The sequence below is a fragment of the Zootoca vivipara genome, chromosome 7 (assembly GCF_963506605.1).
Source record: "Zootoca vivipara chromosome 7, rZooViv1.1, whole genome shotgun sequence".
Taxonomy (NCBI): domain Eukaryota; kingdom Metazoa; phylum Chordata; class Lepidosauria; order Squamata; family Lacertidae; genus Zootoca; species Zootoca vivipara.
This window is the reverse complement of record NC_083282.1, coordinates 7933389-7954318: the sequence shown is the minus strand read 5'-3', so window position 1 is coordinate 7954318 and position 20930 is coordinate 7933389. Positions and strand designations below refer to the sequence as shown.

The 20930-nt window shown below is 45.3% G+C and overlaps 1 protein-coding gene across 1 annotated transcript in view; it reads right to left on the bottom strand.

Annotated features, from left to right (window-relative positions):
• Positions 1–261: 261 nt before the first annotated feature.
• The window catches only part of CACNA1E (calcium voltage-gated channel subunit alpha1 E), a 281416-nt gene continuing 260747 nt past the window's right edge, over positions 262–20930 (bottom strand). Inside the window, exons 42-45 of the mRNA XM_060277446.1 lie at positions 18229–18357; positions 14909–15089; positions 7279–7469; positions 262–5550 (exon numbers count right to left, since the gene is read on the bottom strand). Coding sequence (XP_060133429.1) covers positions 5011–5550; positions 7279–7469; positions 14909–15089; positions 18229–18357 — 1041 coding nt within the window. The 3' untranslated portion in view covers positions 262–5010. The remainder of the gene's footprint in view (positions 5551–7278; positions 7470–14908; positions 15090–18228; positions 18358–20930) is intronic.

Here is a 20930-nt window from a genome sequence, read left to right as displayed (position 1 = left end):
CAACTTTAGTAAATCTTAGGACTTGTTGACATTTGTGGTTTACCCCTGACCAATTATAATGTGACCCAGCTATTCAAGGGCTACTGCAATAATATATGCCACTATGTTTATTAAAATAGGTTAGTCTAGTATGAATGTCTGTAGCCTATTAAGTGACATGTTGAACTCAAGATTAGGAAGCACACTGAGCATATATATATATATATATATATATATATATATATATATATATATAGTTAATTGCACTTAAGTCTTGCTGATAAGTGCTTGGAAAGGTCATTTAAAAATGGAACTAGTAGTGTCCTATCCAAAAAGGAACTAGTTCCGGTTTACCATTTCACAAAACAAACAAGTTCATCCAAATTAACTTTTTAACTGATAGAAAGGTCGTTCTCAGAAACTTTTTTTGCAGCCTTCAGAATGAACTTTTTAGCTGATAGGAAGTTCATTCTCAGAAACATTTTTCCAGCCTCCAGAATATTATGTGCTGCTGTGCTGAAGCATAGCACTCAAAACTAAATCAGGGGCCAAACACAAGTAATAAGATGTCTTACAAGCAGACTGTTAACAGGTGAAACTTTCCCTATTAAAATTTCTAGTATTTCTAGTAGAATCTAGTAGAATTTTCAAGTATTTCCGTACTAGAAAAGGCTCACCCTGGATAATTTGTGGCAGCCACACAGCTGTTAAAGGCACAAGGCATCATTCGCTTCATTCCCGCCTGTACTTCTTGCTGCAAGGTGCTTCTGTTGGGAGGAAGCAAATTTATTTAGGGAGGATACAGGAATGCCTCACATTCCTTTCTTCTGATGGCTTAGCAGTAAAGCAGTAGTGATTAAGTGGCAAGTGTCCTTAGCAACAACAGTGCCTGTGTATCTGCTTAAAAAGCCTTAGAACATTGCCTCCATATTTTGATTTATAACTTTCTCTAGAGATTTCTAACTTATGTTTATTTTTTAAAAATGAAAGCAAAGACTCTGGGCCTCCTGCTTGGAGTCGAGGTAAGAGAATGAATGTGAAGGTGAACTAGAAAGCATACAAAGTTCTACTCCAAATCAACTTAATTCACCTTTACTTCAATCAGCAATTCTGGGAACTGCTTTCAGGTATAGTTCACAGATTTTAAAACTAGTTCAGTGAACTTTGTTCAACTAAACTAGTTCATTCCAATCACTGAATTCAGTGACAACTAAATTATGTCCCATTGCATTCAATATGATTTAGAGATGATTAGTCCATTTCCTGGATTGAGAGCTTTCAATTTTACTGAACTCAGAGATAGGGACCCCCTCCTTTTCTTCCTTCTTTATTTTTTATGGTACTGTACTTTAATTGTTGTTTTTGATCGTTTGTTCCCTTCCTTGCCTGCCTTCCACACTAACATGTAACATGTAAAAAATAGAGTACCCACAGATCATGGAGAAAGTCTTACTAGTTCATTGGCCACAATTCAGCTGCTGAGGAGGAGAGAGGGGTACATCAAACAGCCCCCTAACTCAAGCAGATGAGCTCTCACTCCTAGGAGAACCAGCTGACTCGTCAAGTGCTTTCTACTCAGAGTAAAACCAGCAAATCAAGGCTTCATCCCAGCTCCAATATACAACAATGAACCATGAAACTAGCAATTACACAGCTAACTAGAAGTTCTGAGGTCCAATATAGCTCCACTTATGTAACCACAGATTTGTCCATCAAGGTTCTTGAGCTAAAAGGCTGCACAATGTCTCATCTGTAGCTCGGGAGCTGAGAGCCACCAAAGCCAAGCTTTCATACAAGCGATCTCTAGATCATAGGCTGAAGTGATATAAAACATGAAAGATAGGGTCCACTCTGCACACACACACCCTAAAAAGGTAGAAATATTTCAAAATTCTTATATAAACTTCATAGCACACTTGCCGGTCTCCAAAATAAAAAAAGGCATAATTGAGATATTCTTCAGAGAACAAGGATCTTCTCTGCATTTCCCCCCTCCCACCCCAGTACGCACAAAGAAACTCCTTCCTTACATGAACTCAGCCCCCGTTGTATATTTACAGAAAGCTTGGCTAATTATCGGAAAACCCTTTGCAGTTAGAAGCTCGAGATGCCAACTCTTTTATTTACAGCCCATTTGGGGGTGGGGGTGGAGCAGAGCCCCTCACGCTGGCATTTCATGGCAAGCCAGCACCACTTCCTCCCGTAAGCTTTTATCATGGGGAAATACATCTTGGCCAAAGGTGATGGCCTGGGCTCAAATCCCCGCACAGCCATGAAGCTCACTGGTGATCTTGACCTTGTCAGAATTGTTCAGCCTAACCTCTCTAGATCTGTAGCTCAGAGACAGATACCCGTTCCCTAGCAGAGAGATGAATGGCAGTCATGAATGACTAGGGAGGAGGTAGAAAGTGGGTTTTGGTGTCAAGGAGTATCCTCTTCCAGTTAAACTGGGAGCCTGCCTGGGGAGGAGGGAACGGGTGTGTGTGTGTTACCGGTATTTTAGTTTCCAAACTGACGTCTGAGAAAGGCAGCACTCCTTGCCAAATCCTTCTGCAGCTCTCCTCTTTAACTGAAGAGGCCTTTGCTTACTTCTGGGGTAGAGATGGGATAAATCTGATGTAGTTAGCATTCAGAGGCAAACCTATCTCGAGTCACGCTTTCCAACACAATTTGCAGACCGAAACACAGCCATTCTTCAGAATTCGCACTGGCGCCTCCAGGTAGGGTTGCGAAAGGCTCCTGTCTAGAATCCTGGAGAGCTTCTGCACTGATTGGGCATAAGGCAGGCTCTTAACATTTCTCCAAAAAGCTGCCCTTTTTGAAATGGATCAGCGCTTACCGCATCTGCCATAGCAAGGGAAGCATTGGAGGTCACATCCTGTGGTGGCTCTGTAAAAAGTGATTCCTTTCCCCATACTCCCCTATGGAATTGGATAGTGAGTGGCAGAGGCACATTTTAACAACTATTAACGCTAGAACCGGTCCAAGTAAAGAAGCACAGCGCAGAGGAAATTTATGCTAGGCAAATGTAATTACCAGATCAATTACAAGCTGGAATGTAGCCACAAAACAGTTCCATATGTGGTTTTTTGTTTGAAACGTTGCAAGCTCTGCAGAAAATCTTGTTCATACCTTTCTGCATTTACAACCAACTGTAAGAACCTTACAGCATCCACATTCCCCTAGCCTACCAGATTGATTTTTGAGCTTGACCTTTTACTGCTGCATATTTCCATCCATTGAATATGCCTGCCAGCTTTGAGAGCTCCCGGCTCTCAAGAGACTGTTAGGCTGTTCCGCAGAAGCTTATGGCTACTGGCCTGTTGTTTCATACCTTGTGAGTTTGGGAGATGTCTGCCAGCATCTTTTGGGACACTGCCTTACTCTCAAGTAAAGGCCATTTTGCCTCACCTACTTTCCTCCACTCTCACCTTTCCTCTCCTTCTGGTGTTTTACTTTGCTTTCTGACAAAACCGTATGTGGGAACATAAGCTTACCAATCAAAATGCCACCTGCAAAAAGTATTCCAGGGGAGATGATGAAGCAATGATTCAACCCACCCCCCATCAACAAGCCTACTGTCTTCCAAACTGAGGAAAGGAAAGATCTGCTGCCTACCCCCCATCCCACCCCGCAAACTGAGATGCTGCAGAGAGAGAGAGAGAGATGGAACAAGAACCCTGCTCTGTGCTTATTGGCATATGCCACTGGCTACCAACTGGTGTCTGCTGCTGATCCTTACTTGAAGGGCCATTCCTACAAACACATAAGGACTTCCCTGCTGGATTGGACCAAACCTACACCTAGAACCATTCGCAAAGCCGCCAGATCTAAGGTGTTGTTGGGTTCAAAAGTTGTCTTATTCCAGAGCCGTAACAATCCCACGGGAAACAAATGTATGAGGATGGCATACATACCCCTCTTCGTTGACTCATCAATTTCTAATCAAAATATGGCTCAATGAACAAGCAGCACCACACCTCTGCATGAAGCTCTTTCTGCTACTTAGGGTGGGCAATGCAATGCCAAAGTAAAGATGATTGAGGGGAAAGAGGGGTCAGAATTTAGTGGCTTCTGTAACTAGCATCTCTGATATTTTACGGCTCCCTAAGACAAGATGCTCCCTATTTTTTAGGGTCAGGGAAGATATGGCCTCGGTGCTAGTACATGCCAGCTTATTAAAATAAATCTCTGCATGTGTGCATGTTCATATATACTTTCCATACATTCCAAACTCAGAATATAAAGACACATCTCATCAGTAGTCCTGCCCTTTCCCCATCCTTAACCCACTGGTCTTGGTATGAAACACTCAGAGTCGGTTTCACACAAGCCAAGCCCTTCTCACTATGTGGTCCCCCTCTTTCCCCGCACTCTGTCCTTCAGCTTCGCCCGAAGATCGATACGAAGAACCACCCCAAAACCGCACGTACTGCAGGAGGGCCGAATGCTGTGACTTCCACTCTGGACAAATCCCTCAATCTTGACTCATCCCATTGGTTGAACGGCGTAAGAGGGGTCACCTGAAGGTGGACATCTCATGGGAATAACCACATGCACTTCAAGCCACCAACTTGACTTCCTTCTCTGGTCTCCTTTTCTTTTTTTTGCCAAGTGTCAAAGAGGCAAAACAACAATCTTCTTCTTTTTAATCCCCACCCCACCCTAGTATCCCTTGCTGTGCCTCTCGAGTAACTTCAGGCCTTCCTCGGCACACACTCTTAGGATTTTTTGGGGGGACGGAGACCCATGTGGCTGTTGGGTTGAAGGCTGCTGTTGCCATAGCTCGCTCTCACTCAACGAACAGGTGCACCTCTGCTGGGTCCATGGTTGCAGGAGCTTATCAAATGCTTCCCTGTGCAATTAAAACAAAAGGGAAGTAGAGAGGACAAAGAACAGGAGCTTTGGGCTTTTTTGTTGTGGTTGCACAGAGGGTCTGTTTCTGCTGCATCTGATTTCCGTTTCATTCCGTTCCAAATGTGGCAAACAGCATGCGTCAGAGGAGAGCAGGGGAGGAGGGGCAGGCAGCCTCTAGCACTTGTCATCTTCTTCCGTATCGCTTAGTACGTCGATGCCAGCCCCGCACATCACCCCCTGCGACGCCCCTCTCCTCCTCCTCCGGTAGTGCCCATTTGGCATCTGCCAGCTGTGCCTTGAGCGAGGGCCTACCGCAATCGTGTTGGAGCGGCCAAGGCTGGTGGCCACGGCAGCCTCAAAGGTGAGCGTCTCCTCCTCACCACAGTCTGAAGCGTGGGAGTCATCCTGGAGCATCAGATAAGGCTCCGAGATATAGCGCTGAGGGGTCGAGAGAAGGCTCTGCTTTCCTTGCGGGGAGCTGGAAGACTCAGTCAAGCAGGTGTTGTTTGTCTCCAGAACCCCGGAAAGCAGAGGAGAGCCACCCTCGCTATCGTCAGGCTGTGGGGAGGTGTCTCCACAGTGCTGCATCATGGCAGCATAGGAGACGAGGGGGCGTGGCTTTGGTGGCACCGGAGGGAGCTGGCGGCGGCTTCGCCTTGGCGTGCTGGTGTCAGATAGCGACGGGATGGAACTCTCGCTCAAGGAGCCAGTGCCCTGCAAAGAAGAAGAGAAGAGGCTGTGAGGCAAAAGGCCTTTTTATAATGGTAAAGAGCTTATACAGTCTAGTGCAGGGGTGCAGAGAGCCAGTGTGGTGTAGTGGTTAAAGGTAAAGGTAAAGGGACCCCTGACCATTAGGTCCAGTCGTGACCGACTCTGGGGTTGCGTGCTCATCTCGCATTATTGGCCGAGGGAGCCGACGTACAGCTTCCAGGTCATGTGGCCAGCATGACAAAGCTGCTTCTGGCAAACCAGAGCAGCACATGGAAACGCCGTTTACCTTCCCGCTGTAGCGGTTCCTATTTATCTACTTGCATTTTGAGGTGCTTTCGAACTGCTAGGTTGGCAGGAGCTGGGACCAAGCAACAGGAGCTCACCCCGTCACAGGGATTCGAACCACCGACCTTCTGATCAGCAAGCCCTAGGCTCAGTGGTTTAACCACAGTGCCACTTGGGTCCCTGGTCTAGTGGTTAAGAGCAGCATAATTGTAATCTGGTGAACTGGGTTCGATTCCCTCTCCTCCACATGCAGCTGCTGGGTGACCTTGGGCTAGTCACACTTCTCTGAAGTCTCTCAGCGTCACTCACCTCACTCACCAGAAGTGGCTTTTAGCCATGCTGGCCACATGACCTGGAAGCTGTACGCCGGCTCCCTCGGCCAGTAAAGCGAGATGAGCGCCGCAACCCCAGAGTCCTCCGTGACTGGACCTAACGGTCAGGGGTCCCTTTACCTTTAACCCTAACATCATGATAATGTTCCTGTTTGCAAGCAGTGCCAAACTACCTTTGAGCCTATGGAAGTCTGCAAGATAATCCTCGTGGTCCAACTCTGTAATTCTAAGTATACATGGAAATTTATAACTTGATGACTGTATTCCCGAATGGTAGGAATCAGCCACTGCAGATCAAAGGACTGAGTGATCATATCACAGTCATCATCTCAAATACAAAGCTTGTAAGAGAAGTCATTTCACACATTCAAGCATGAATCACGAAGGGACGGGCTGCAATGTGGAATGCCTGCCGTTCAGTGTCTCAGCCGGGTGTGCCTTCCTCCAGGATCTTGCATCCCTTTTGTTATGTACTGAGCTGAATCCTAGAACAATAGGATCCAGAATCAGCAGTCTGATTGGTCCGCAGGAGCCACCCAATCCAACTCCAGGTGTAAGTGAATCCGCAACCTGATTGGCCTGCAGGAGCAGCCAATCAGGCTGCTGGCAGAAGTCAATCCACAAACTGATTGGCCCACAGGTGTAGCCCTGAAGTAGCCAATCACACAAAGCCCATTGTGTAAATAATGTATATAAGCAGATGGTTTTGGGAAAAGGGCATTCTTCTCTTCTTCTCCCTGATGACTACGAGCTGAATAAAGAGCATGAAATTCACTCTCGACTCCGAGTATATTTCACCTTTCCTCACCCCACTGTTTGCCCCCTAAATAGTCAGCATCCCATGAGGTTTGGGGTCATCTCCTTCCCATTTAGATTTTTTTCCTTCCCAAATACTTTTTGTACTTCTGCTGTACATTTTGCTCCTTCCTCCTGTTGTTTCTCAGTGCGGCCCCATTTGTTGGCATTCCCTGGCCAAGGTTGCAATTGAAACGAGGGGTGAGATACTGAATGATGTACAAGCACATGCGAACTGGCCCTAAATATTGGGAAGGGAGCAGGGCTGTTTGCTTCATTTCCCTCTTACCTACATTATTTTGCAAGCTTCCCAACTCACCTGTATGTTGGGAGTTTGTGACCTGCCTTCACTGGGAGACCTGGACTGATGTCGTTCTGGAGAGTCGCCATCTGCCTGTGGACTCCTTTCCTCTGAGTTGCAGCGGGAAATGTCTGGGGATAGTAGATGTTTGCGTTCCTTGGATCGGCCTCGCTCTCTGCCTCCTGACCGATGTGTGTCGGATCGATGGCCTGCAGAGGACAAAGCCAGGTTTACAAGAAAGTTTACAAGAAGGACAAAGGGTTTACAAGAAGGTCCTCATTGCTTTGTCTTCAACCCCAAACCAGTATCTATCTAGCAATTGTAGGATGTCTTCTTTATCCTTCTGAATAACCTTTGGACCTTTTTTTCCTGCTCCTCTGCAGCGTAGCCAAAACCTATCCTGCACACAGCCCTATTTTTTCAGCCCTTTGCTGTTTTATGGCCTCCCCTTCTGTCAGATTAGCGGTAAGGAACTCAGTTTCAAATCACAACTCGGTTACAAAGTTCAAGCGCTGTCCTCAGCCTAGTTGTTATTCCTCACACTTAGCCTTTTTGTGTGAGGACAAAACATGTGGGTGGAATGGAGGTGAGAGAACAATGCATGCTATCTTAAGCTCCTTAGCCGAAAAGCTGAATTATATGCAATACGTCAATAAAAGTATTTCTTTTTCATTGTCTAATCCCAGCCAAGCAGGGATCCTAAAGTAAGCACGAGGCCATCATGGAGCCAATTACAGTGGGTTATGTGGATAGGCCAGTCAGGGCAAATGACGTGCTTCGCCTCCCTCTGAAAATTCGGTCCAGCTCTGTCTATGCCAGAACATGCTGCTCTGGAAAACAGAAATGGACTAGGGATGCCTCCCAGGCTTTTTTTGCGGTGGTGGTGGTGGGAGGGATTAAAGTGCACACTACTAGTGCAATTAAAGCGGATTAAAATACCCTAGCAGGGAGAATCCATTTAAAAACACACAGACAGATTTATAATTTTTTTTTGCAGTCTGGAAAGTGTGGGGTGAATGAATCGTTAGTGGGAAGACATGTAAACGCTGTAGAAACAAATTAGGATGAATGAAAAGTGAATGCTTGTTGTCCTAACCCCCACCCCACCCCCGCTTTTTCTTTTTGTGAATGCTCATATAATGTCATAACCAGATCAGGAGAAATACTCAGTGGTGACTAAACATAGTCTAGTCACCACGGGATCATCCACAATGCCGAGGAAGCACGAGTCCGAGAGGTTTTCCGCTTCTCCCACTGCATCCCACAGAAACCTCAGTCTGCTGAATAGCCAAATGCCATTTGTTCCAATTGTGTGGTAAGCAGCGGGTTTCCCTGGGGGGAAAGCAGTGGTACTGATGAAGCCCTGTGTATGTCTTATGCAAGCAGATCAGGACGAACCCTGAATAACAGGTGACCCGGAGACGCCAAATCCAGCGTCTCTTCAGCGATTGTGGTGGTGAGAGAGTTCCCTGCACTTAACTGTTTTGAACCCGTGCAGATACCAGAGCAGTGATTTTACAGGTCAATCTGATGGGTGCATTAGTACCAGGGTGGATTTGATTGAAATCAAATAGATTTTAATCATGATTTTAATCACTAGTCAGTAAGACTTGATTTAAATCTTCTTCTTCTTTTTACAGAAAGACTCATTCTTGCTGGTATAATCTTAATATTTACAACCAGATGAAGGTTTCATTTTTGGAATGATAAATTTTCAGAGTAGTTTTTACAGTTATATGAAAAATTACTGATTTGGTTCTACTATTAGAAATACATAGACAGATATTTATGAAATGACTGTTTATATTTGGGGAAGTTTTCTGCTGTACTTTATTGGAAGGAGAAAAAAAATCATTTCCTTAATAACAATTTAAACAATTTATTTAACTAAAAGAATAACATTATAGCACATGTATCCATGTTTGTTAACTGATGTGGTTAAACAATTTAAAGGAAAAAACAGACTGAGTTTTAGCACACATGAAAAACTTAAAACAAATTCTTATTTCCTGATGAATAGCCTTTGCACTATAATGTAACTTAAATAGAAAACTATCTTTAGAAAGATTTTTCCTTCAAATGCATTTTATTTTAAAAATCCGATTAATTTTTTTTTAAAATCCTATATATATATATATATATATATATATTCCAATTTAAATTTAAAAAAAATCAGATTTTTTTGATCCCCCCCCCCAAAAAAATCATTGATTTTTATCCACCCTGATTAGTATGGAGCTGATGCATAAGTAACTTCACCTTGGTCTTCTCCTCAAAGTCCCTTTCCTGATGGAAGTTCCTTAACAGTACTTTTCTAATAGATGTCGTGACAACAGCACCGGCACCTGCTAAACCATCTCCAGACATGCAGTTACTAAAAGCATCCAAAACATGCCAGTAAAAGCATGTCTTCTGCCCTTTTTCTTGGCATGGCCAGTTGGCTTGGGGGCTGTTTCACACACAGGTAAGAGGCCACACATGCAACCTAAAGTATCCCACATTTTTTCTGGGCCTAGCCTGCACTGGGAGCTGTAGCAGTGGAACAAAAGACTGAAGGGAACCTTTCCACGCTCCAACACTCCAGGACTCCTTCACATCTACCTGAGGGAACAAGGCAATTGTGTCAATTCCCCCCCCCCCCACTTCTGCAACAGGGTTAAAAAGGTCAAAATGAAGCAGCACCAAAAGCCTTATTTTCTTGCTACACCTGCTTGGTGACAGATGGATGGCAGCTAACAGATTGAGGTTGAATCCTGACAAGACAGAAGTACTGTTTTTGGGGGACAGGAGGCGGGCAGGTGTGGAGGATTCCCTGGTCCTGAATGGGGTAACTGTGCCCCAGGTGCGCAGCCTGTGAGTCATTTTGGACTCTCAGCTGTCCATGGAGGCGCAGGTCAATTCTGTGTCCAGGGCAGCTGTCTATCAGCTCCATCTGGTACGCAGGCTGAGACCCTTCCTGCCCGCGGACTGTCTCACCAGAGTGATGCATGCTCTAGTTATCTCTCGCTTGGACTACTGCAATGCGCTCTATGTGGCGCTACCTTTGAAGGTGACCCAGAAACGATAACTAATCCAGAATGTGGCAGCTAGACTGGTGACTGGGAGCGGCCGCTGAGACCACATAACACTGGTCTTCAAAGACCTACATTGGCTCCCAGTATGTTTCCGGGCACAATTCAAAGTGTTGGTGCTGACCTTTAAAACCCTAAACGGCTTCGGCCCAGTATACATGAAGGAGCGTCTCCACCCCTATCTTTCTGCCCGGACACTGAGGTCCAGCTCCAAGGGCCTTCTGGTGGTTCCCTCACTGAGAGAAGCAAAGCTACAAGGAACCGGGCAGAGGGACTTCTCGGTTGTGGCACCCTCCCTGTGGAACGCCCCCCCCACCAGATGTCAAAGAGAAAAACAACTACCAGACTTTTAGAAGACATCTGAAGGCTGCCCAGAGTGGCAGGGGGGACCCAGCCAGATGGGCGGGGTATAAATAATAAATTGTTGTTGTTGTTGTTGTTGTTGTTGTTGTTGTTGTTGTTGTTGTTGTTGTTGTTGTTGTAACACAGTTTGAATAGTGGGCCATTTGCCACTTCTAAAATGGCAGATAAGGCCCATGTTCAAAGTGAGTAGGGAATGGAAGTCATGGAAACCAGAGGTCAGTCTTCCTAAGCATCCTTTTGTCTTGGGATCGTATTTGCAAAGCTCCCAGTACAGCTTTTTGAAGGAGGTAATGCAGTTTCCCAGGGGGCTTCTCATTTCCTCTCCCCTTGGTCCTGGCAGATCTGCCAATTTCCCCTCCTTCAGCATAGCCTTGGAGAGAGCAGCGCTTTAGTATTGTTACACCCTTGCCTGAACTTCTCCGCTCCCTTCTGTATAGCTGTACCAAACTGCAGCTTGCCTGCAACTAGATGCACAGAATGTTGCAACCCACCTCTTCTCACACATACAAAGAAGTGAGTCTACAACACCCACAATCCTACATACAGCAACTAAGGCTCTGCATTCATTCCATGAGCATGTTCCAAATGATACTTTACTTGCCAAGCCCTCTTTGGGTTTACTCCAACCTGTTCTGGCCTTAAATTGGCTGTTTGCTGCTATCTTGTTTCCAATCCCATTCTCTGCAAAATCTTTCTCCTTCAATATAAGTTGAACTCATCAGTTAGGAAAGCTGGGCATGCAAAATTAAAGCTGCATACCTTCAAACTTAAGTTGTCCGAAGGCATAAACTCAAGGAAGATGAGCTATCCCTTTAAATCACAGCCAAAGCTTACCCCTGTGTACTCAGTGGGATTAATTGTAGCCAGAACTGAAATGTCTGCACAGCTGAAATGCACATAGATCTGTAACCTAACCTGTATTGGTGACTCGAGTGCAAAGCCAGGTGCGGTTGTTTCGGCCCCCTGCCCACCCGGCAACAGAAAGGTGAATATGTATGCGAGACAGGGCCTTTTGGATGGTGGCCCCAAATGGATGAAATTCCCTCCTTAGATACATATAGCTCTGACTTTACTGGCTTTTAAAATGGACCCAGATTTTTTCTTTTAATTCTAGCTGTTTTTTCAAAATGTGCTCTATATTGCTTTAGCTGCTTTTGTTTTAATGTTATAATGTTAGTTGGGGATTATGGTTTTTTAAATTTTGGATTACCTATATATTACTATTCTGGTGTCAGCTGCCGCAGAGGAGTTTTGCCCTACAAGGTGATGCATAAATATTGGAAGTAAGTACACATAAATAAAGTTTGGGTGTGTTTTGTGGATATAGGGAACAAGCCAAAGCAGGCTGATGTGGGCCAATTGTTTCTTGAGGAATTTTCCTCTTGAAAAAACAAAAAGACCATTCCCACTTCTTATATTAAGGCGGAAATCCCCTCATTCTCTCCCCCTATCTTCAGCTAAATTGGCTTAGTACTTACACATAACAGACAAATCCATGTTATGAGAAAGCAATGACTTTTTTTAAAGTGAATATTTTTGATTAAGTCAAAACCAGTGAACGATAAGGTTTTTCTCTTAACAAAAGACATGTGGAGATTCTGGAAAACATACAGTGACACCTGACTAGGTTCAAAGCAGAACAGGGGCGAATAACCTCTGGCCTTCACTGTGTTGTTAGATCATCAATCCCAGCCAACCTAGACAGTGGTCAAGGATGATGGGGAATGTAGTTCCTCAACATCTGGAGGTTGACAGGTTAGCCCAGGCATCCCCAAACTGCGGCCCTCCAGATGTTTGGCATACAACTCGCATGATCCCTAGATAACAGGACCAGTGGTCAGGGATGATGGGAATTGTAGTCCAAAACATCTGGAGGGCCGAAGTTTGGGGGGTGCCTGGGTTAGCCCTTCTAGTTATGGAGAATAAAAAGGCGTTAAATGGCAGTGAGTTGAATTGCGAACAATTCATACTAAATCAAGCCTCCTCTTTGATGAATTGCTTTTGGCAGATAAAAAGAAAGCAGAGTCTTTTATAAGGATTAACTTCAGTTAAGACAACTTCAGTTGAAACGTTTGTATGATATATACCATGCATCCCCAAACTGCGGCCCTCCAGATGTTTTGGCCTACAACTCCCATGATCCCTAGCTAACAGGACCAGTGGTCAGGGATGGTGGGAATTGTAGTCCATAACATCTGGAGGGCCGAAGTTTGGGGATGCCTGATATATACAGAACTGTTATAGAACAGAATTCAAAATAGGCATTTGACAGTAACAATAAGCAGAGCAACAAGAGGTTATCTTGGCGGTGCCATCGTTAAAAAATATAATTAACAACTTGGACAAAACAATAAGGTAGGCTTGCCCAAAATCTGCGGTTAATACAAAGTTTACAGGTGTTGGCAATAGAATAATTCAGGAGGAGTTGGCTGCAAATAATAAGATGGAATTCACCAGTGACGAACCTGCAATATCCACACACAAGAAATACGAATGCAACACACATACACAAAAGTGGGGAAGTGAAGAAAATCCACTTGATACCTGCATTACAGAAAACAAGCTCGGTGAGGACATTGGAAATAAACTAGAAGAGACTCAGTGATGTAGATAACCATTTCGGGATGCGTCGAGCAACTGTAGACAGCCAATTGTTCAGCTTTATTTAGGGACGTGGGTGAAGCTATGGGTTAAACCACAGAGCCTAGGGCTTGCCGATCGGAAGGTCGGCGGTTCAAATCCCCGCAACGGGGTGAGCTCCCGTTGTTCGGTCCCAGCTCCTGCCAACCTAGCAGTTTGAAAGCATGTCAAAGTGCAAGTAGATAAATAGGTACCGCTACAGCGGGAAGGTAAATGGCGTTTCCGTGTGCTGCTCTGGTTCGCCAGAAGCGGCTTTGTCATTCTAGCCACATGACCCAGAAGCTGTACGCTGGCTCCCGCGGCCAATAACGCGAGATGAGTGCCACAACCCCAGAGTCGGTCACGACTGGACCTACTGGTCAGGGGTTCCTTTACCTTTACCTTTATTTAGTGGTAGCTAGACACCAGCCAAAATATCATGGATAGCTGTATTTCATGGTGGGCACAACACTGTAAGATTTTGTAGAAAAAGATAGTAAAAAGTGATTTAGCCTGTTAAGGGAATTTTCCGAATAAGCTTGCCAAATTTCCTTTGACTCCACCAGCCAAGGTTAAAAAGGCAGGTGCACCAAAAATGGGCATATTAGCTTCACGGTGTCCCAAAGTAATTTTTTTTCATGTTAAATATTGATAAGCACTCTATACCTCCATTGTCAATGCGTTTCCTTTCCCTTGGAGTATGCCAGTTCCGTATGATAAATAATAATAATAATAATAATAATAATAATAATAATAATAATAATAAATTTTTATTTATACCCCGCCCTCCCCAGTCAAAAACCGGGCTCAGGGCGGCTCACGCCAACAGAATTACAATAAAACATAAAAACAATTAATTAAAATACAGATTAAAATACAGTATTAAAATTTAAAATGCAGCCTCATTTCAAGTAGTCCATAAGTCCAAGCCATGAGGAAGGAAAACACAGGGGTCAGGCTGAATCCAACCCAAAGGCCAGGCGGAACAGCTCTGTCTTGCAGGCCCTGCGGAAAGATGACAAATCCTGCAGGGCCCTGGTCTCCTGGGAAAGAGCGTTCCACCAAGTTGGGGCCAGTACTGAAAAGGCCCTGGCTCTGGTAGAGGCCAATCTAGCCATCTTATGGCCCGGGATCTCCAGAATATTGTTTTTTGTGGACCTTAAGGTCCTCCGCGGGGCATACCAGGAGAGGCGGTCCCGTAGGTGCAAGGGTCCCAAGCCGCATAGGGCTTGGGAGAGGTGTAAAACACCTCTCACTACATCCCTTGGAAATAGGTTAGTTTCCCCAAGATCCAGGTAAAAGCAATTTCCCGGCGACGCTAAGCCAGGGGTCATGGTTTGTAGCAGGAGAGGAGTTTACCGCAACGTGTGAACACTGCCATTCTCATTTTAGAAGTGAGCTATACAACCTGAGCCAATGTTAATGGGCCACATTCATTTTCTAATACAAAGGTAAACCTCATGGCCTTTACTGGGGAAGGAATTGAGACCATGCGATCTCAGAGTCTCCAGCCTCAAGTGTTATTACAAATCAATATATGACTTTTTTTTAAAAAATTTTTTAAAAAGCTCCATCTCACTCCTGTTCCCATTTACCTGAATCTGTGTTGAGGCGCCTTGAAGACAGGTGCAGTGCAGAATGGTAACTGCGCCGGCGGGACTTGTAGGTGTTTTCGCTGCTCCTTTCCATGGATAACTCATCTAACCAGGAGGTGTTTGTCCGCTTGTCTCGAATCGTAGAAAAGGACCGTCTCATGGAGCCTGGATCTGTAACCACCTGGAAACGTATCCCATTGGGGGGGGGCAGGATGGTTAGCAAGGGCCTGCAGCAGTTCAGGAGGCAGATTTGCTATTACCAATTCAGGATACCGGTATATAATGTCACAAGGATTTACCTAGTTCGGGAAAGTTGTAAAGACACTTAACAGCAGGTGTGCTTGGAGGAGCCCTTCCCACTGAATTTTGTGGCGGGCGTGTACCTCTAATTATGATTATGTTAACAGAATTAGCATACTGGTAGAATGACAGCAACTGCCCCACTGATGCCCCAGGCTTCCTCGTAAGTAGTGACAGACTAGAATTCTAGATTCAAGGATCGAATAAGACCCTGTTCCGCCCAATTCCTGATGGCAACTACTGGAACTCCTATCTGGCGAGTCTGTGTAGATCCATCTATTACAGGATGTCCTCCTCAACTTACATGGATGGACCAGCTCCTGAAATCTGCTGTGCCAAATCACATCAACACTCGCTGCTGTTTCAGAGTCAGACTGAAAACTTGCACAGAATCCGGACTTGGCAGGTAGAAATGGGTGAATATGGGAGATGCTATATTATTAAGCAATAGCATACAGTGGTGCCTCGCTAGACGAAATTAATTCGTTCCACGGGTCTTTTCTTATAGAGAAAAAATTCGTCTAGCGAATCCCATAGGAATGCATTGGATTTTTTTTGAATTTTTTTTTGCCCATAGGAACGCATTAATTGAATTTCAATGCATTCCTATGGGAAACCGCGATTTGCTAGACGAATTTTTTGTAAAACGCATTTGTCTAGCGAGGCAAGCTCCGCTCGAAAAATCCTTTCGTTAAGCGAGGCACCACTGTATTTTATCTACTGGGTGCTGGTAGTTCATTTCAAGTACCTCCTGAAGCACTCTGGGCTCTCTCTTTTGAGGGAGGGCTAGGGTTGTCAATGGCAGAACAAAACTTAATGGTTAAGGGGGGGGAATACATGGGAGTTTGAAAGGGGGAGCGCGAGCATCTTCGCCTTCCAATAGACTCTGGCCATTCTCCTCATCTTAGAAAAGGAGTTTGGGCTCTGGATGGCTTGCTCTGGTTTGCTCAAGAAGGTTGATGGCTAGTTGAAATTCTGCCTTGGAACAAAAATGGAACTGTGGGAAGAATTGCAATTGGAAGAACGGAGAGCTGAGAGCTAGAAGGGGTTTCAGAGGGGAGAAGCAGAGAAAGGGGTGGAGGAGGCTATTAAAGGAGGAACTCCACTGCATTTATCATAATGAAACAGAACCTCCAATAGCCAAATCTTACATTTTGTTGGTACACCCTCCTGCAAATACTGCTATTTGCAAACACCCAGTATATCCCAGCTTCAGAGTATCTGTCTGGGTCTGTTTTGAATCTGTGGCCTGCTTTTCACTGAAATGGTAAATGATAGTCTGAGCCCTACTATTTCAGTCGCTGGGGGACTGAATGCTTTCCCTCACTTAAAAAATCCTCGGGTGAACAAAACTGTCCTCTTTCCCTCTGACATGCTGGTGTCGTATATCCTGGCTGTTTCTTTTGTATGAAGGAACACTAATTCACAGGAGTGCACCCTTGCAGTCTGAAGCAAGGCAGCCCAGATATAGCTTCACCTGTGAGAATGAGGCCTTGAATTTGAATAGCCATACCTCGGTTTAAGTACACTTCGGTTTGAGTATTTTCAGTTTAAGTACTCCGCGGACTCGTCTGGAACAGATTAATCCACTTTCCATTACTTTCACTGGGAAAGTTCGCTTCAGGTTAAGTACGTTTCAGGTTAAGTACAGACTTCCGGAACCAATTGTGTACTTAAACCGAGGTACCACTGCAATGTCAAATTCACCATTTAATTCCCATAGCCATCATTAAAAAACAAACAAACAACCCTCTTCTGGCAGTTTGCTCTTTCTTATTTATAAATCCAGTCCTTAAGTGAATTTCCTAATTCACTTACTCATCTTTTGCCTTTCCACCAAGTCCATTCTCAGCCTACTTCCTGCCCCCTTTCCCCGTTTGCTCCTAGGCTTATTTCATTACTTTTGAGATTCCCTTCCCTTCCCACTGATTCATTCTACCCTTCCATCTGGAAGCTGCTGCCTTCCTGTAAAACTCTGGTTTTGCTTTCTCTTGCTCTCCCTCCTGTGGGCTCAGCCAGCTGTTACTGGACACCCCTCTCTGTGTCTAGAATCGAGGGGGGACAACGACACTTTAGGGTGCGATTTTCCGGAACTGGGAATCGTTGTGCAAGGGAGCAACAGCAGAACTCAGCTGTTACGTTGCCATTGTTGTCAAGCACAGATTTCTCAGCAGAATGAGAAGTCCCCGCTTCTCTCACAATTTGCTTATGCAAGCACGGCCAGGCTGACACAACAGACGTTGACAAGAACTTTTGCAAACAAGGGCCCTTCTTCACTGTGGGACAAGCTGAGAGTGAGAGTTTAATTACTGCAAAACAGCATAGGCTTAAGAGTACAAACCTGGGAAAGTGTATCTCTCTCCGTTAATCAAAAATGATTACGAGACGGACAGACAGGAAAAAAACAACCCTGGCTCAACAGACAAAGAGATGAAGTATGGCCAAGACTGATCGGACAGGATGCTTGGTGGCAGCCATGTAGACAAGTGTCTTAGGACAATGGGAATAGACTTGAAAGAGGAGGTGGCTATGTCAAGAAAATAAATAAATACTTTCCGGCTGGGAGAAGGGCTCTTCCAAACTGTCGCCATTCTTGCTGCCACCAGCAACAGTCTTGGTTGAAGGAGAGCAGGAAGGTGGTTTTTCCCCAAAGCACAAACCTGCTACGTTTCACTGCAGACTTGGAAGAAGGTGGCAGGAAGCATTAGTGTGAAAGCTGAGCAACGGAAGGGTTGATTCCCTTTGGACAAGTGACTAATTCTGCATTCCAGCTCTCCACCTGCAAAGTGGGCGGGTTGGAGAGTATATTCTCCATCTCGGTGGGACACCGCAGAGCGTTCCAACTCTTTTGTCGAAGGGGATGGAGGACTGCCTCGTAGGGGGCCAACTCAAATGACACCAGTGGCAGATTGTAGCCTGTGCACACTAAAGCTAAGCAACAACCTCCTGTGGGATAGGTTCATACATCTCATGCCATGCTATATTCCTGTTTGTTCAGGCATCGTTTCACTTGGTTTTACCTGGGGATCCACAGTCAGGCGTGGCATGGAAGAGGCCCTCCCAGATACAGCTCGTTCCTGAGTATCCACCGGGAGGTAGCTGCCACAGTTAGGGGGCCGCACTCTTTTAAACTCTCTAACCTCTGGCTCCTGGAAATAAACACACAGCCAAGCTCATGGGGTTTCGCTTGATCACATAGGTTGCCATCTGCTGCCAGTGACTTTTTCATGAGTGCATTAGGAATGCTTAAAACACAGTGCTTTATGCTGGCGAGAAAGGGGTTGGGAGACTGAACTCCTTAGCACATCGGGACTCACTAGCAAGGAAGGAAGTGGGCTTAGGAATGTTTAACAGTGATTGTTGTTTGACTGGAACGCAGGTGTATTGGTTCCAGACTATCTGCGTGTAGAAATCCAGCACAGGTTTTTCTTCTTATTGGATAGGTTTCTTTGGACATCAGTTTGGATTTAAATCAATGACATTCAAAGGGAACCACTGGGCTGGATTTCTGTGCCTTTCTGGTTTATCTCCAGCTGCAATTCTCAAAGCACTTTCACTGGCAGAAATGCTCTCGGTGCCAGATATATGCACTCTGTGAGATCTGTTCTTCGATATTTTTTTAAGCCTGGCGGATTCTGTGTCTTTCTCCCTATCTGATCAATTAGTAATGACTTTACTGGACATGCACAAAGTGTTGGGATATTTTTGTTTGATGTCCACTTTCATTCTTTCTCTTTTCGTCAGGGGCAATAATGATAAATAATATAATTATTGTATTGGGTGGGGGAAGATTGGGGAACAGTGGCTCAGGTTGCATGTAACCACTGTTTAGCCTTATGAGGGTGAGAGGCAGCATGCCCTCGGTTCACACGTTACACCTTTCCTCCCCCCCCCCCAGCATGGCTGCAGTGGGGAGACTGAAAGCTTCAGCTTCCATTTTTAGATAAACCATAGTTCAACATGTCACCCAGTCCTCAAACTATAGTTAATCTTAACTATGGTTAGTGAGAACAAGCTAGAATCACAAACTATGGTTTGAAGTTGGCCTGTTTCCATAAACCATGGTTAGAATTCCATAAACCATGGTTAAGATTAACCACAGTTTGTCCAGGTTCAGACTAGGGCCGGATTTAGGCTTGATGAGGCCCTAAGCTACTGAAGGTAATGGGGCTGTCCTTTGTCAACAACAAATTGTCACTTTTTTGTGTGTGTGTGTGTGTGTTGAATATATACAAAGGTAAAGGGACCCCTGACCATTAGGTCCAGTCATGACCGACTCTGGGGTTGCACGCTCATCTCACATTATTGGCCGAGGGAGCTGGCGTACAGCTTCCAGGTCATGTGGCCAGCATGACAAAGCCGCTTCTGGTGAACCAGAGCAGCACACGGAAATGCCGTTTACCTTCCAGCTGTAGCGGTTCCTATTTATCTACTTGCACTTTGACGTGCTTTCGAACTGCTAGGTTGGCAGGAGCTGGGAAGCTCACCCCGTCGCAGGGATTCGAACCGCCGACCTTCTGATCAGCAAGCCCTAGGCTCTGTGGTTTAACCCACAGCGCCACCTGCGTCCCTGTTGAATATATGGTATATAGTAATTTATGGACCTAATAGGTATCTACAGTAAAGCCATTTGCACATAACAAAATATGTATTTTATCAAAGTAATTGTTGAACTTATCTTATATTTTGGAAATGTACACCCAGTTTTTTCCTTTAATTTTTTTTTGGGGGGGGGCAAGAGAGTGGGGCCCTAAGCTATAGCTTGCTTAGCTTATACGTAAATCTGGCAGTGGTTCAGACGACATGGTAATATCATGAAAAAGAGAAGGGACACCATCTGAATTCCTTCTTGAATCCTAAGGCTCACCTAGCCTTATACAAACCAGCTCAGTATGTCACCATAGCTGCCAAGTTCCGGCCTGAGAAATAAGGGACTGGACTGGAAGTAGCAGACTGGAAGTAGCACTGCCGCCATTTTGGAACTGGGCGGAGCAAGTTCAGAAGCTACTTTTGATGCTGTTCTGCCCTGTTCCAAAATGGCCGCCGCACCAGAAGTCGCGCTGCAGCCATTTTGGAACTGGGCAAAGCAGCATCAAAAGTCGCTTCTGAGCATGCTCCGCCCAGTTCCAAAATGGCCGCCGCGCAAGAATAAACCGGGGGGAAAACCCCTAATCTGTTTTTTCGGCTGGGAACAGCTGGAAAAACAGGGGTTTCCTGGGGAATACGGGAGACTTGGCAGCTATGTATGTCACTGGTAGGGATGACATCACACAGAAGAGTCTGGCAAAAGATTGCCTGCAGTTTCTTGTTTCAGGCTGAAGTGGGAAAGAGCCCGAGGATACAAACTTTACACTCTGAGAAGCACACAGAGCAGACTGGAGAGGCACACTTATATAGCACTGCAGTGCAACAAGTGTCACGGGTGGCACACCGATGTGCACACACGCACAACCATACACACACACACAGAGACACTAGTGCTGCTGACTGAAAAGTTGAGTGTATGTTTTGGGTCAGGGGCATATGTTCACATTTGTGTGATGTGACTAAACAGTTTCGTTTTGCAGCATGGACACCAGCAGTGAAGACATGATGAACACAAACCCAGAAGCACTGGATACCGTTTTGTTGCTTTTAAAACCCTGGGTAAACCACTTGATGAAATGACTACAAAATGAGAGGAAACCAACCTGTGAAAAGACCGGCATCGTCAACAGCTGCA